This window comes from Oncorhynchus keta, chromosome 20 (assembly GCF_023373465.1).
Source record: "Oncorhynchus keta strain PuntledgeMale-10-30-2019 chromosome 20, Oket_V2, whole genome shotgun sequence".
Taxonomy (NCBI): domain Eukaryota; kingdom Metazoa; phylum Chordata; class Actinopteri; order Salmoniformes; family Salmonidae; genus Oncorhynchus; species Oncorhynchus keta.
Window position 1 is genome coordinate 11,070,308 of NC_068440.1, and position 17,758 is coordinate 11,088,065.

Below are 17,758 nucleotides of genomic sequence, written 5' to 3' on the forward strand. Positions count from 1 at the left end.
ACCCAAACTATGCTTCCCATTTCCCCAAAGAATAACTAACATCCAGGGGGTTGGGAAAGAAAGCAACAAACCTTGTTTCTATAAGGTTCTTCCCTGAGATTTATTTTCCTCTCACTGCTCCAGGTGTGGGTCTCCTTCAGGTGCAGATCCAGGATTAGCTTATCTTCACCAATTATTAAACCATTACAATAAAAAAACTGACCTCAGATCAGTGTTTGAGAAAAAAAAAAACCCTGCTCCCTTCTGACTCTTCTAATGTCGTCAGATATTTATATGTGCGCGAGTCGATCATTAGACAGTGTAGGACCCATGTCAGGTCAGTATATCCTATCTCGGCAGTGCCAAACAGACAGCTTCAGTGTAACATGTCATTGTGTACTGTTTGTTGAGCAACAATGATAATATACTGTTTTACACAGAACTGAAAGTGTGTACTTAATCATGAGTTTATAATAATTATAATAAAGTACAACTACAGTAAGAAGCCTTTTCACAATTTGCCCTATAAAAATGCTCACATGGAATGTTAGAGTTGAGATGGGAGCCTTTGGCATTCACAAGCACAAATAAACACACTCATAAATTGGCTCTCGTCCACAGGATGATTCAGCCCATTCCCAAATTATGCCAGTGGTTAGAAACGAGTTTCTGTCAAAGACTTATTGGTTGATTGTGCCAACAATGGATGGCCGTATTAGACAATGGATGGCCGTATTAGACAGAGCTCCGTGCAAGTGATGTAATCCACATGTATCAGTGCACCTCATTTAAAAAAAGATTGACACCCGCCGGACACTTTCTCTATGCATTTAATCGTATCCGATAGGGTAAATCCAGATAACTTTTGAAAAACTGTGCCCAGAGGTGTCTCTGTTCATTGGTTAAAGGTGGGACACATATGCTGGCTTGGCCTGGATTGGCTCGTAAACCTGCGTTTGGGGCCTGTTCTTGCGGACACACACACACACACCCCGCCCAGCAGGATGATCAGCATTGGAGTGCCCAGCCCCACCACCATGATGACCAGAACCAGAGGAGAAAACAAGTCCACAGGAGGAGAGCCCAGTCCCACCAACACAGTCCTGAATTACGAAGAAGAGAGAAAAAGCAAGATAAGAATATGTTCTTAACTGACTTGCCTGGTTAAATAAAGGTAAAATAAATAAAAAATAAATAAAAAATATCAGTAATGACAATTTCATTATAATTTCAGGTAGTTGGTGGTGTGAGATGATTGGTTAACAGTGGGGCTATAAACTGCAATTTACTGTATAATTAATTTAAATTTTCTAAAATGCAACATATGAACCAATAGGATATAAACAGTTACCTACCAGCTAAGGTAGTTGGTGGTGTTGTAGAATGGGTCTCCAGTGATACTGAAGGTCATGTTGAGCCCGGTGGTCTGGTGCTCCCCTCCAAAATAAGCCCGCACCAAGCCGGAGGGGGGAAGCTGGGCTACAGGGACAGGCGTTGAGTGCCGGCAGGGAGTGGCATCCTCAAAGACAGGCGACGGCCTGCGGTAGGCCACGGGCTTCCATTGGGCGTAGCCAAGAACAGGGGAGGTGGAGTTGACTGGAGAGGACACCCACTGAGATACCTAAGGGAGAGGAAAGACAAGATCACTGTAGAATCTGACAGCTTTAGTGACAGTCTACAGAGAGAAGGTTTAGAACAGTGAATCAACCATAAATGATCAACCACACAAAATTTGTTGAAATATAAACATCTAAACACTCTGTTACTCAGTAATATTTACTACAGTATAACTGCATGTCTATAAACACACACAAACATTACCTTGAATATGGAGGGTGTGTATTCGTCATCTATTGACCGGAGCATGTCCACTCTGCTCATGGGCTGGGTGTTTCCCACAGCCTGTAGCTCTAGGGAAAAGCGGGAGCGATTGGACCTCGGGGCCACGCCGTCCAGCCCCACCCTCAGCTGGGAGGAGTTAGCGTTGTGGAGGAGACTGGGCCAGCCTTGGTCACGACCCTCAACATCAAAGGCTGAGAACTACGTTAGGAAAATAATGGTTGAATACAGGCTAGCTAACATGCAATAAAATGTACAATCAAAGTTTGTCAGACATTTTCAGAACTTTAAAAGTGATGTAATGTAGAGATGAGACCATGTCCCATGCTATCTGTTGAGTGGATCCAGACAAAGGTCTGAATCTAATGATGAAATGTCTAATTTCATCATGCAGGCTTTAGATGATCCAGTTCCACCTACCTTCAGACAGAGCGAGCCATTGCTGAAGCTCTCGCTGGCGTCTCTTCCACAAAGCAGGGCGGTGTGGCCTGTGTGGTCCAATGTCTTGTTCAGGTCGCCCCAGGTGAAATTCTGCAGCTCGTAGGGCTGGAAAAAGCTGGAGGGGGGTAGGTGCTCAGGGTCAGCTGTGTCGTTGACATCGTCATACTCCCACAGCTGATGACAGACAAATTAGTTGGTTTAGTGAAGGAGTTACGCATGGCTGCCCAGTCCGAAATCAACCTGTTTTTAAAACCCAGGTGTTTGTTAGAGCTATTACCATATTGCCAACAACCATCCAAACACTTATGATCTACAAGAAATGTCTAGAGCTAGAATTTTACCATGCAAATGATTACTTTCCATAATCTGGATTATGGTTCAAAACCTAGCACCTCGTATTTATGTTTTATGCATTTGGATTAAATACAGTCATGTGACCTATATCAGCCACCAGAATATCACCTCAACTGACACTTATGAAAACAATGACCATCCATTTAGAACTACTTGTGACTCACCCTGGTAAAGACAAGTGCGTTGCTGTACAGAACACTGCTCTCTGGAGTCACTTTCAGGCTGCCTGTGGTATTTTGCATGAGGAAGGCAGGCCAGTCTACCTCCACCTTGGATGAAATGGAGCTTGTGTGCACCAGTAGTAACGTGGGCGCCCTCTGGCTGCAGAGGAGGTAATGCAGTGTGTTGTTTTTGCCGACCGCCCGCACATGGAGCAAGCCAACACCAGGGGGCAGCGGTGTCAGCAAGGAGTTCAGACCAGGGTTCAGCTCCAGGGATACCTGGGAAGAGGTATGTAAAACAGAGAGTATGTTCTCATTTTTCTATAGCGACACAGGTGAGAATCATACAAGCAAACTGAAATTGTAAACAGAGGTGATTCATGAATCAATAACAGATTTGCACAGAGTCCTGCTCAGGCCAACAACACTAAAAACATATTGATTGCTCATGACTTGGTAAGAAAGCAGGTCTCAAATGAGATCGTTCCTAATCAATATTTATTCATATTTGACATGGCTGGATTGCCAGCACAGAGTAGTGTTTGGTTTATATTTGTTTCAGCACCATTTGATTTAGTTATCTCAGCAACTGGGACGGCAGGTACCCTCATTTTTAGAGCATTGGGCCAGTAACCGAAAGGTTGCTAGAGTATCCCTGAGCTGACAAGGTAAAAATCTGTCGTTCTCCCCTGAACAAGGCAGTTAACCCACTGTTCCTAGGCCATCCTTGTAAATAAGAATTTGTTCTTAACCGACATGCCTAATTAAATAAAGGTTCAATTAAATAAAAAATTACAAAAAATGCAAAACCCAAACTTTCGGCAAGTATTCAGACTACTTGACTTTTTCCAAATTTCTCTCAATCTACACACAATACCCGATAATGAAAAAGCAAAAACAGGTTTAGACATTTTTGCACACATCACATTTACACAAGCATTCAGACTCTTTACTACTTGGTTGAAGCACCTCTGGCAGCGATTACAGTCTAGAGTATTCTTGGGTATGACGCTACAAGCTTGGCATTTGGGGAGTTTCTCCCAATCTTCTCTGCAGATCCTCTCAAGCTCTGTCAGGTTGGATGGGGAGCATCGCTGCACAGCCATTTTCAGGTGTCCCCAGATATGTTTGATCGGGTTCAAGCTCCTGCTCTGGCTGGGCCATTCAAGGACATTCAGACTTGTCCCGAAGCCACTCCTATGTTGACTTGATCTGTGTGCTTAGGGTCATTGTTCTGTTGAAAAGGTGAACATTCCCCCCAGTCAGGTCCTGAGCGCTCTGGAGCAGGTTTTCCTCAAGGATCTCTGTACTTTGCTCCGTTCATCTTTCCCTGGATCCTGACTAGTCTCCCAGTCCCTGCCCTGTCACTGAAAAACATCCCCACAGCATGATGCTGCCACCACAATGTTTCACTGTAGGGATGGTGCCAAGTTTCCTCCAGACATGACGCTTGGCATTCAGGCCAAAGACTTCAATCTAGGTTTCATCTGACTAGAGAATCTTGTTTCTCATAGTCTGAGAGTCTTTAGGTGCCTTTTGGCAAACTCCAAACTTATGTGCCTTTTACTGAGGAGTGACTTCCACCTGGCCACTCTACCATAAAGGCCTGATTGGTGGACAGCTGCAGAGATAGTTGTCCTTCTGGAAGGTTCTCCCATCTCCACAGAGGTACTCTGGAGCTGTCAGAGTGATCATCGGATTCTTGGTCACCTCCCTGACTAAGGCCCTTGTCCCCTGATCGCCCAGTTCACCTGGGCAGCCAGGTCAAGTAAGTCTTGGTGGTTCCACACTTCCTCCATTTAAGAATGATGGAGTCCCCTGTGTTCTTGGGGACCTTCAAAGCTGCAGAAATGTTTTGGTACCCTTCCACAAATCTGTGCCTTGACACAATCCTGTCTCGGAGCTCTATGGACAATTCCTTCGACCTCATGGCTTGGTTTTTGCTCCGACATGCACTGTCAACTGTGGGAACTTATATAGACAGGTGTGCGCCTTTCCAAATCATGTCCAATCAATTGAATTGGCCACAAGTGGACTCCAAGTTGTCAAAACATCTCAAAGATGATCAATGGAAACAGGATGCACCGGAGCTCAATTTCAAATCTCATAGCAAAGGGTCTGAATACTTTTTTATAAATTTGCACACACAACAAAATACATTTTGCTTTGTCATTATGGGATACTGTGTGTAGATGGATTAAAATCTAATACATTTTAGAATACAGCTGTAACGTAACAAAATGTTTAAAAAGTCAAGGGGTCTGACAACTTTCCGTATGTCCCTAGTTCAAAAGCACACCCACCACAACCAGAAGGGATTGTGTAGCCTCATGTCGCTACAGTATGCATTGTTGGCTGGGGTCCAACAATGGGTAAATTGATAGTGGTGGAAAAAGTACCCAATTGTCATACATGAGTAAAAGTAAAGATAACTTCATTAAAAAAATGACTTAAGTAAAAGTCATCCAGTAAAATACTTCAGTGAAAGTCTAAAAGTATTTGGTTTTAAATCTACTTAAGTATAAAAATCCCTTATATTAAACAAACCAGATGGCACGATTCTTGTTTTTATTTTATTTACGGATAGTCAGGGGAACACACACATAATTTACAAACTAAGCATTTGTCTTTAGTGAGTCCGCCAAATCAGAGGCAGTAAGGATGACCAGGCATGTTCTCTTGATAATTGCATGAATTGGACAATTTCTGTCCTGCTCAGCATTCAAAATGTAGCATGTACTTTTGGGTGTCAGGGAAAATGTAAGGAGTAAAAAAATACAGCATTTTATTTAGGAATGTAGTGAAGTAAAAGTAGTCAAATTTAAACAGTAAAGTACAGATACCCCCAAAAACATCTTAAGTATATTAAAGTATTTTTACTTAAGTACCTCACACCACTTGTAAATTACAGTTTTATAGATTGTTGGTCATCATTACAATATGGCTAGAGCTATAAATACAAACCCAAACACGTATATCCTAAATGTTAGTAATCACCAACTAGCTCAAATGTATAACTTGCTATTTAGCAGTAACGTTGGTTAGCTTGCTAACTAAATTCTCAAAGCGTCAGCTAGCTAACGTTACCGCCTTACAGTAGGTTATTACTACTTTATCTGGTCAGCAAAAGATTAGCTAACGTTAGCAACCTTTTATAGCACTTTATCACTGTACAACAGAAATGTAAACAACAATGTACTGCCCAACTTACATTCCGACGGTAGTTATCACCATTGTGGATAAAACCAGAAGAAAACCGAACCGTTAAAAGCAAAAATAAGACATAAACGTGGATTGTGTACAAAATCTCCGCCGCCATCTTTATTTTTCGGCATACACATGGAGGAATCACGTGCCTAAGTACTTTATTTGATCAGCTGATTTGTATTCAGCTGACTCGTCAGTATCGAGTTCAGCAGTGGTGGAAAAAGTACCCAATTGTCATACTCTGGTAAAAGTGAAAGTCACACAGTAAAATACTTGAGCAAAAGTCTAAAAGTATTTGGTTTTAAATATACTTAAGTATCAAAAGTAAATGTAATTGCTAAAATATACTTAAGTATCAAAAGTATGAATAATTTCAAATTCCTTATATTAGGCAAACCAATAGGCACAATTCTCGTTTTTTAAATTTATTTTACAGATAGTCAGGGGCACACTCCAACACTCAAGACATAATTTACAAATTAAGCATTTCTGTTAAGTGGACACTGATGTCTAGCTTCCCGACACCTTCTTCGCCGCTTTGAGGATAAAACAGTGCCACCGACATGGCCCGCTACCAAGGACTGCGGGCTCTCCTTCTCCGTGTCTGACGTACAACCCTAGCTGCATCCTCAGAGTATGCACAGACCAGCTGGCTGGACTGTTTACTGACTCTCCCTATCCCAGTCTGCTGTCCCCACTTGCTTCAAGATGTCTACCATTGTACCCAAGAAAGCAAAGGCAACTGAACTAAATCACTATCGCCCTGTAGCTCTCACTTCCGTCATCATGAAGTGCTTTGGGAGACTAGTTAAGGATCATATCACCTCTACCTTACATCCTAGACCTACTTAAATTTGCTTACCGCCCCAATAGATCCACAGACAATGCAATCGCCATCGAACTGCCCTATCCCATCTGGACAAGAGGGATACCTATGTAAGAATGCTGTTCATTGACTATAGCGCAGCATTCAACACCATAGTGAAATCCAAGCTCATCATCATTAAGCTCGGGGCCCTGGGCCTGAACCCCGCCCTGTGCAACTAGGTCCTGGACTTCCTGACAGGCCGCCCCCAGGTGTTGAAGGTAGGAAACAATACCTCCACTTCGCTGATCCTCAACACAGGGACCCCACAAGGGTGCGTGCTCAGCCCCCTTCTGTACTCCGTTTACCCATGACTGCGTGGCCACGCACGCCTCCAACTCAATCAAGTTTGCAGACGACACTACAGTAGTATGCCTGATTACCAACAGTGACGAGAAACTACAGGGAGGAGGGGAGGGCCCTGGTTGAGTGGTGCCAGGAAAATAAATTCTCATCACTCAATGTCAACAAAACAAAGGAGCTGATCGTGGATCGTGGACTGATCGTGGACAGCAGAGGGAGCACGCCCCCATCCACATTGACAGGACTGCAGTGGAGAAGGTGGAAAGCTTCAAGTTCCTCGACGTACACATCACTGACGATCTGAAACGGTCCACGCAGTGTGGTGAAGGCGGCGCAACAGCGCATCCTGTCGGGCTGTATCACCGCCTGGTACGGCAACTGCACCGCCCGCAACCGCAGGACTCTCCAGTGGGTTGTGTAGTCTGCCCAACGCATCACTGGGGGCACACTGCCTGCCCTCCACAACATCTACAGCACCCACTAGTCACTTTAATAATGTTTAAATACCACTTTTCTCATCTCATATGTATATACTGTATTTTAGTCAATGCCACTGACATTGCTCATCCTAATATTTTTTTGTGAATCCGCCAGATCAGAGGAAGTAGGGATGAGCTGTGAGAATTGTGAGAATTGGACCATATTCTGTCCTGCTAAGCATTCAAAATGTAAGAAGTACTTTTGCGTGTCAGGGAATATGTATGGAGTAAAAAGTACATTCTTTAGGAATGTAGTGAAGTCGATGTTGTCAACAACAACAAAAAATAGTAAAGTACAAAAAAAATCTACTTAAGTAGGACTTTACAGTATTTTTTACTTAAGTACTCTGGATTTCACAATGCAGCAAATGTAATGCCACCGTAGCAATTAATGAAACATTTCACCATAGGCTAAGCTACATTGTTAACAAAAGTGGTGAGAATCATAATCAAACACACATCATGGGCGTCAAAGTGAATGAAACAAACATAGGCCTGTGTCATTTGTATCCACTTTTATTGAGGTTGATTCGATCACAGGTAACAGCCCCAGGCAAAGGGTAATTGAGGGAAATGGTCTGGTGGAGTAACAGGATTCAGAACCAGAGACACCGTAACTCCAACTATTTCTTGCAGAAAAAAAGCACTCATTGAAATGCAAGACGATCCAATCCATATAATGCAGCATTTAAAAAGGACCTTCAGAGGTAGACATTGCAGGCTATAAATAATTTGCAAGGTCGATTTTTCGATAGGATCACAGTGCTTTAGTAGTTCATTCAAATGACTTCGTCACATGATTTGGTCACCATCCATTGGCAACCGTTATTCAACTCAAGTCACGAAGGAGCTCTTCCAAACAAAGAAATGCCTCGTGAGACTAACCGAGGTAAACCTTGATCCCAGGAGAACATATTCAGTCACATCTTACACTTACTGCTATAAAATACTGCACAAACACACCACACACAAACAAACCAAACTAAACTTGAGTTCCTTGGTACCAAATCCAGTACATTCATACAGTATGTAATACATGCAACAACCCTATCCCAGTCTGCTTAGTGACCATAACAAATGTCATATCTGAGTGAGAGGTTTATAAAACATTGCTGTTAAGTTATTAATCATATGTACAGGATACACATGGTATACACCGTCCAACAAAATGCTTACTTGCAGGTTCCTTCAACAATGCAACAACAATAAATAGCTCAGACTGCCTATTCCTCTATTACCCTCTTCCTCCTCTTTGTTCCCAATCCTTCTACCCCTCTACTCGGCGCCCTGTCCTCCTCCTGTGTGCTCATCTCCCTTCTTCTTATGTCCAGAGACGATGTCGTCGATGCGCAGCAACAAGATGGCTGTCTGGAGAGAGAAAGAAGGAGCCCAAGGGAGTAGAACTGCATAGCCAAACAATATGTACAGTGCCTTCAGAAAGTATTCATACCCCCTTGACTTGCACATTGTTACAACCTAAATTCAAAATCTCACCCCATAATGACAACATGTTTAGATATTTTAGCACATTTACACATGTTAGAATTACATTTGGCAGCGATTACAGCTGTGAGTCTTTCTGGGTAAGTCTAAGAGCTTTGCACAATATTTACAGATTATTTTTTATTCTTCACACTCCCTCAAGTTGGTTTTAGATCATTGCTAGACAGCCATTTTCAAGTCTAGCCATATATCTTTACACCAATTTAAGTCAAAACTGTTACTAGGCCCCTCAGAAACATTCAATGTCATCTTGGTAAGCAACTCCAGCGAAAAAAAAACATTAGGAACACCTTCATAACCACGAGTGCCCCCCCCCCTCAAAATAGCCTCAATTCATCGAGGAATGGACTGTACAAGGTGTCAAAAGCGTTCCACAGGGATGTGGGCCTGTGTTGACTACGATGCTTCCCAGTTGAGTTAAGTCGGCTGGATGTCCTTTGGGTGGTGGACCATTCTTGATACACATGGGAAACTGTTGAGTGTGAAAAACCCAGCAGTGTTGCAGTTTGACACAAACCGATGCGCCTCGCACCTACTACCATACCCAGTTGAAAAGGCACTTAAATATTTTGTCTTTCCCATTGACCCTCAACGGCACACATACAATCCTTCTGAAGGCTTAAAAAGATACATCAATAAGGGATCATAGACTGACCAGGTGAAAGCGATGTCACGGAAAGAGCAGGTGTTCTTAATGTTTTGTTCACTCAGGTTATATTTGGCCTTGTGTTTAAGTTATTGTCCTGCTGAAAGGTGAATTTGTCTCCCAGTGTTTGTTGGAAAGCAGACAACCAGGATTCTGCCTGTGCTTAGCTCTATTACTTAATTTTTTTAGGATAAAAATAAACTGTAGTCCTCGCCAATGACAAGCATACCCATAACATGATGCAGCCACCACCATGCTTGAAAATATGAAGAGTGGTACTCTTGTGTTGTGTTGGATTTGCCCCAAACATAACGCTTTGTATTAGGACATAAAACTAATTTCTTTGCAGTTTTACTTTTAATGCATGTTGATACATCTTCAGTTCTCCTATTACAGCCTTTAAACACTAACTGTTTTAAAGTCACTATTGGCCTCTGAAATCCTTGACCGGTTTCCTTCCTCTACGGCAACTGAGGTAGGAAGGACGCCTGTATCTTTGTAGTGACTGGGTGTGTTGATATACCATCCAAAGTGTAATTAATAATTTCACCATGCTCAAAAGGGATATTCAATGTCTGCTTTTTATTTTATACCCATCAACCAATAGGTGTATTCTAGTCAAGGCTCATCCTATAAAGCTACTGCTGTACACACCTTTTCTATTCATATACACACCATCATATAAATATATATTTATTTCGGACTGACATTGCTCGTTCTGATATTTCATATATATAGTTTTGTTAGTTATTACTGCACTGTTGGAGCTAGAAACAAGCATTTCACTGCACCTGCAAAATATGTTTACGCAACCAACATTTGATTTGAGGTGCCCTTTGTGAGGCATTGGGAAACCTCCCGTCTTGGTAGTTGAATCTGTTTGAAATTCATTGCTCAGTTGCGGGACCTTACAGATAATTCTATGTGTTGGGTACAGAGATGAAGTAGTTATTCAAAAATCATGTTAAATGCTAGTATTGCCATGCAACTTATTATGGCGCTTGTTAAGATTTTTTTTTACTCCTGAACTTATTTAGGCTTGCCATAACAAAGGGGTTGAATACTTATTGCCTCAAGGCATTCCAGCTTTTCATTTTTTATTTATTTGTAGAAATGTCTAAAAACATTCCACTTTAACATTACAGGGTATTTTGTGTAGGCCAGAGACAAAATCTCAATTTAATCCATTTTAAATTTAGGCTGTAAAAAAAAATGTGGAAAAAGTAAAGGGGTGTGAATACCTTCTGAAGGCACTGTAACTAATGAACACTTGTGTAGCGCATCAATGCCCTCAACATTGTATTGAGCAGGTGGTTGGAAGTCTCACCTCTACTGCAGTCTTGTAGGTCTGGGCCTTGACGGCCAGTGGCTCCCAGATGCCCAGGGAGGTCATGTCAGCCAGGGTGCCAGTCTCTCCATTCACCCCCCACGACACACTGCCCTTCTGGGTGTGCTTGGCCTGGAGTGGGGATGGATCTCAGTGAAAAGGCCACTATAATGTACAGTAAAACCTCCATCTCCCTTTCACACCCTCTCTCACGCTTGCGCACACACGCTCCCATCGGTCTTCCTCCGAGATGGTATGAGGTTCTACCTTTGACTCTCTCAGTCTCTGTCGCTCTCTTACCCTGAGGGAGGTGAGCACACGGATGGTGGAGGCGCCACAGTTCTGGATGAGGGTGCGGGGGATGACCTCCAGGGCCTGGGCCAGGGCACGGTAGGGCCACTGCTCCACGCCAGTGAGGGTCTTGGAGAGCTCCATCAGCCGCTGGGACACAGCCATCTCGGCAGCGCCACCGCCAGGCAGCAGGCTGGGCTCCAGCAGCACATTGCGGGTCACCTGCATGGCATCCTGCAGGTTACGCTCCACCTCCTGGGAGAGAGACGTAAATGGGGGAAAGAGAAAGATTTCAGAACACAAATAAAACCTCATTTAGTCATCTTTGCGCTGATAACTTGTGACTTACCAAAAAAACAAGTTCTAGGAGGGGAGTGGAGGAAGCAGAGACTCATCCCATGAACGTCATTCTTTACATTATCATCCCTTTCTTTTAGCACTTAGTGATTGTTGCACAATAAAAAGAGCATATTATTTTGAAAGCTTTATTCTCAGTTTCTCACCGCCAGGATTTCCTTGCTGGCTCCTCTCAGCAGGATGGTGCAGGCTTTAGGGTCTTTGCACTCTGTGACGAAGGCAAAGTACTCGTCTCCAATCTTCTTGATCTCAAACAAGCCCGCCCCCAGGCCCACGTCCCCTTCGCGCAGCTCGTCCGTACGGCTGGCAATGCGTGCGCCACACGCCCTAAGGGATAACAAGGAAATAGGTTAGAGCAGTAGTTGTGAAGACTATACACCCTGTTAAAGAAGCTGAAATAAACCAATACGCAATGAAAGTGCTCGGTCATTCGCTAGCTATGTACATAGTAACATGAACACAGAGCAAAACGGTGAAATTTAAACATGTTTTTGTTTGCGATAATTGCTTTCAATTGGCTTACCTGGCGATCCGATTGTTGTCAGTCTTTCTTACACGGCGAATAGCCGTGATGTTAGCCTTCATTAGGTAGTGCTGAGCCAAGTCTGAAGAAAGAGGCAAAATATAGTTGTGGTAAAAAAAATTAAAAAGTCAGTTGCATCAGACATAGGCCTTAAAAAGAACAATGCATTTTGAAGCAGCGTGGGATACCCGAGATGCCCTTCTCTGTGAAGATGAGGTCTGGCTTGAGGCGGATGATGTCTTCACAGATCTGCTGGATGTACTCCTCCTCCATCTGCAGGATGCGGGCAAAGTCCTCCTCACGAGTGATCTCAATATCAGTCTGGCTCTCTCCCTTCTTGTACTCCAGGGAGCAGTCCAACAGCACAATACGGGGATCCTTGATCATTCTGCGCATGCGCGGGTGGGTCACATCCTTGTTTACCATCACACCTCTGAGCACGCACGAGTCCTCGATGATCCCACCGGGAACCTGGACAAACACATTAACACAAAGGATGAAGCAGAACTTGGACTGCACAGGAAAACAAACATTATATTAAAAAAGACACACTTTGACCATTACCTTTTCTACTTTGGCGTACTTCTTTATGTCGATCTCCTTGCGTCCGTTCTCCTCCATCTCCACAGTTTTGACGGCGTCCAGGGCAATGCTGCAGGCCATGTCAGACCAGCGGCTCAGAGCCTTGGTGTTGATGGCAGAGTTGATGATCTTCAGCATCATCTCCCTGTCACTCACGTCCACTGGGGTGCTGGGAGGAGGAGAAGAGAGTTGTTAAACAAATGTTATGAGTGTGAAAGCGGTTGCCACCTAAAACAATGGTTCTCAAACTGGGGGTCACGAGAAGGTTTTTGTGGGGGGGTTAAAACTGAATGGGAAAAATACATATTTTCCCTACAATTTAATAGTCTACAGATACCATTTGTATTGTATATTTATACATTTGCCTATTCTATCTGGTTACTAACAAAATAATTTGGTACAATACTGTAGGCCTGTCTCAAAAACATCTCATCTGTGCCTCAGAACCAAAAAGTGTCTTGACTCTTGACCAGTCATCAGCATTTGGCACACAAAGGCGGGCATGCATATCCAGGTTAATGACCAGAAAGCACTGGTTTCATTTTCTCCAGTTTTTGCTGGAAAAAACAAAGTACGTTTAAGTAAATAAAAAGTTTAGCAATGTGCTACAGATGCATCTTTGCCAGAATAGGCTTTCTGGCGAGTCGTTGATCATTTTCATACCTCAGACAGATCTAGGCCAAGTTTGGGTGGCAACTGGCTATCTGTCTAAAGATAACATAGCTGCAACGTCGCACTGCCTTCAATACTTATGGGATGATGATGTAATACATTTACCAGAATATGTTACAATATTTGTGAGGAAGAAAAAGGCTGCAGACAGACCATGCTTTCCAGCCGATCCTAAAGATGTGGGACGGCAGGGTAGCCTAGTGGTTAGAGCATTGGACTAGTAACCGAAAGGTTGCAAGTTCAAATCCCCGAGCTGACAAGGTACAAAATCTGTCATTCTGCCCTTGAACAGGCAGTTAACCCACTGTTCCTAGGCAGTCATTGAAAATAAGAATTTGTTCAAAACTGACTTGCCTAGTAAAAAAAAAGGTAAAATTTAAAAAATACAACTCGGCCGTAACCTGCTTGCTCTGGACTCCAGAGAAGTAAGATGACAATGGCTGCTAAGATTAATGACTTTCACCTTAAAATGCAGGTCTAAAACATATCTTGCATTTTGAAAGTGGATCACTGTTTGACATGAAACATGCAGTGACCAGAAAAAGTATTTGGGCCAAAGCTCTAGACTTCATATAAAAATCACAGATGAATGGCAATCACAGATTTGCATAAGAAGTGAAGTTATACAGATGTCAAGTTAGAATTCAGCCCTTAACGATTAAAAGGTTGTGTGTGTGTGGGGGTGGGCAGTAGAGGCTGGAACAGTACCTGATATCTTTGAGCAGGTTGAGCATATCATCCAGGGCATGTCTGTAGGCACTGATGACAACCGTCGGGTGCATCTGCTGCTCCAAGAACTGCTCTGACACAGACAGCATCTCACCCGCTAGAGAGATGCACAAAATGTATGGATGTCTCACTGGCCATGGCTGTCGATGCCCCCTTCTGTGGCCGAAACGCCCCCTAAAAAAAATCCCCGCCTTGCGGCCAAAGTGGCTGTTGTGCCCTTGGGCTGAATATAATAATACAAATTCCCTTCTCCCAGATGCCAATCGCCCTGCTCCAAAGCACCCCTCACTCACATGGCTCTCTCAGATATTTATATTCTTATTAGTCAATGCCCGTCACGTGATCAGGTCCTTTTCACAGGCATCGCAGCTCCGAAGACGACTACTAGTGATGTAAGAAACATTGGGGATGCAACGGCACGTGCATCCTTACGGAATTCCAAGGCACATATTGAAGACGTTAGATCTGTCCATGTTTACTTTATCAGCTAACAAGATGAGTAACAAACAGCAAAAGCACTAACCTATGTCAATCTACTATCTCATATATTACATAAGTTGACCTATTCTATGGGTCAGCTTGTCGTTCTGTACAAGAAAGAAACATTCCAAACAGACGCTCTGGGACAGTTGTGGGATGATAAGACCCCAAATGAATACTACTACCATACATCAAAACAACATTTTAAAAGCAATGAGGCTGATGCAACAGATCAGAATTTCTATATTAAAATGTTGATAACCTATTATTTCTTCACATTATAAGCGCAGCAATGCGCACACGGCACCAGGCTATAAATGTTCCAACATACTATTAGCAGGAACGGTCTATCAGGTTGCGTGGAAAACACAACTAATGGGACACAGAGTTAAAATGTACATTTTTAAAATGTTTTTAAAAATAATATAAATCAGGCCCTATTCATTTCTGCATACTTTTAACTCGGATCTCGTACGTGGACAGATAATTGCGTAGTTGGTACGCAAAACGCGTGCATGTTGGCAGGTCTGCAATTGGCCCAACATCGCCCGGGTTTGGCCGGTGTAGACCGGCATTTTAAACACCATTTTTTTTTCTGAAAACATTAGCCTAGTTAAATAAATGCCCCTAAAACCACTAAATTATTGGCCTGGTAGAGACACAGGAGTAATACATGAAGAATAGGCTGGATTGGATTACGAGTGTACTACTACTATGAGAATAGACCTGATGGTGCAGTGTATTTATTCACAGTATTGGGCATGTGGTGACTCACCCAGGATGATGACAGAGGTGGTGCCGTCTCCCACCTCCTCGTCCTGAGTGCGGCTGATCTCAATCATGGACTTGGCAGCCGGGTGCTGGACCTGGATCTGTGGAAGCAGAGACAGGGGGAAGGAGGTGGGCTTTGTACTGGGGCACTGAACATTGATATTTTCTGCATGGAAGTAGATGTATTGGGAATCATAGCAAGTGTGCTCTTCTCACCTCTCTCAGGATAGCGTTGCCATCGTTGGTCATCACAATCCCACCCATGGGGTCCAAAAGCATCTACACACAAAGCATGTTATGGTTTCCCCAATTCAAGTGCTACCATAAAGTATGTTTCAAGCAAAACTGTGACAAAAACCTGAGGATAAAAATAAACCTATAGCTCACTTTCATCATGGCCCTTGGTCCCAGGCATGTTCTGATGACGTCTGCGATCGTCTACAACACACACGAAAAAAGGTTTATCTATATAGTGTCAACAAGCAATGCATCATAGCGATCCTACATTCCTCATCAATTGAGCTACAGAAGCAATGTAATGGGTAGGGATGTGAAGATACCAGTATCGCAATATTTTTTCCATGGCAAAAATGAAAAAGCAGACTCTTTGGTATGTAAAATAATGTGTGCTATAGCTTGGAAAATAAATGTGACTCTAGATGACAACATGTTCGTTTCCAACATTAGGGCTGCTTTCCAAAAGAAGTTTAGACCGCTTCATGCCCCCGCCCCATGCTAGCAATTATCACGATACTGGTATCATCCCAGCCCTAGTACTGGGCCCCATAGTCAGCAATTAAACATACAATTATGTTGAAATAACATACCTAGAAACCATGTTAATTCAACCAAGTACAGTGGAAGACACTAACTAATGGGACCTCACCTTGGCTGCACTGATATTTCCGGTCTGAACCTTCCGTCCAGACTCCCTCTTCATATTCTGGCCTGTAGGGAACATGAGAACGGAGTTTATACTATATTGTGTAAAATATTGCTGCAAAAACACAGCAGACCAAAACATCATTACAGCAATTAGTCTAGTTACCTCTATGATCCAACCAGTCTACGTTTGTTCTACACCTTTTGATTTCCATGTACAAATTAAGATCCCACATCTGTAGCTCACAAGCTACCTACTACCTACACCATACAATAAATAGCTAGCTAGGCGTATCGTGTGTGGATTATGGATGTCTCGTATTTTGGAAGGCTGACATTTTACACTGTAATAATATGCCTCGCAGCTAACAGATACATATTTACTAAACGACACACAAATACAGCACCAAAGTTGGCTTAAATCATCTGACATGTTAGTTACTGACATGCAGGAGCTGTCTGATGTTGACATGCCTGGAAGCTCCGACGACCAGGTTCAAATTGCAGTGATTTGAGTCTAACTTTGAGTTTCACTAATGTTGCCGAAAAGATGGGCAGGACTCCCATGTTTTTAGCCCCAATTATTGTCAATGTGTAACGTCACTGCAAATTGTATTCTTGAGAATGGACATTTTAGTTGAGCACTTAAACGTTAGCGGTTGTGTAAAATGTACTGTAACCAGTCAGATAGGTTTTTGTGACGTTACGGCCAAGAAAGTCATACAAAGAGCAAGTTAACCTACTAGCTAAATACCTTGCTAACGCTAGCTAGCACTGTCAGTGGTCGGCAAGGAAGCAGAAGCACATGCTTTGTTGCTGGCTACCTGTGTAGCCGGTACTGGCCGCTTGTCAGGATATTACAAACGACAAAAACATCCAAATGCGTCAGATTTCCACCGAAATCAAAGTTAAGATGTTACATTTCTCGTTTCTTATGGTTTTTCTATCAACTTACTCAGCACGATAACCTGTTGGCCCATCATCGTGACAGTGTGTGTGGGACAACGGCCTGGAACCTTCTGGGCAGCACAAGAGGAAGAAGATCCAGATGCGGGGCGGATTTCTTCCAGTGTGTTAACCAATAACCTTCGAGCAAATCATAACGTACTGTGACTTCCACCGGTTGGGGAACCGGGGTAAACGCAACAGGATTGTGAGACACACCCTGTACTATATATTCATTGCCCTGTACAAAACCAAGCAACTCCATATACAGTAATCCAATATTGGCCAGACCTTTTCTGAAATTCAAGGATACCTGTATTACAGGATGTTTCCCTTCTTATTTTATTGAAGGGGGAAAAAAATATATAATGACAATACCAAACCACCATGTTGTATTTATTTTACCTTTATTTAACTAGGCA

At 43.0% G+C, this 17,758-nt stretch overlaps 1 protein-coding gene and 1 pseudogene across 1 annotated transcript; both read right to left on the reverse strand.

The window, feature by feature from the left end:
* Window positions 1-793: 793 nt before the first annotated feature.
* Window positions 794-6,131, reverse strand: LOC118399378 (glycosylated lysosomal membrane protein-like; annotated as a pseudogene).
* A 1,997-nt stretch (window positions 6,132-8,128) lies between these two features.
* LOC118399379 (T-complex protein 1 subunit gamma) lies at window positions 8,129-17,512 on the reverse strand. Its single transcript, XM_035795420.2, has 13 exons — window positions 17,347-17,512; window positions 16,396-16,457; window positions 15,897-15,947; window positions 15,726-15,788; window positions 15,514-15,610; window positions 14,238-14,355; window positions 12,840-13,026; window positions 12,464-12,746; window positions 12,276-12,357; window positions 11,899-12,079; window positions 11,405-11,650; window positions 11,105-11,236; window positions 8,129-8,996 (listed from the first exon to the last, which is right to left on the reverse strand). The coding sequence occupies exons 1-13, from the start codon at window positions 17,372-17,374 to the stop codon at window positions 8,904-8,906; spliced, it is 1,623 nt and encodes a 540-aa protein (XP_035651313.1). The 5' UTR covers window positions 17,375-17,512; the 3' UTR covers window positions 8,129-8,903.
* Between the last annotated feature and the right edge of the window lie 246 nt (window positions 17,513-17,758).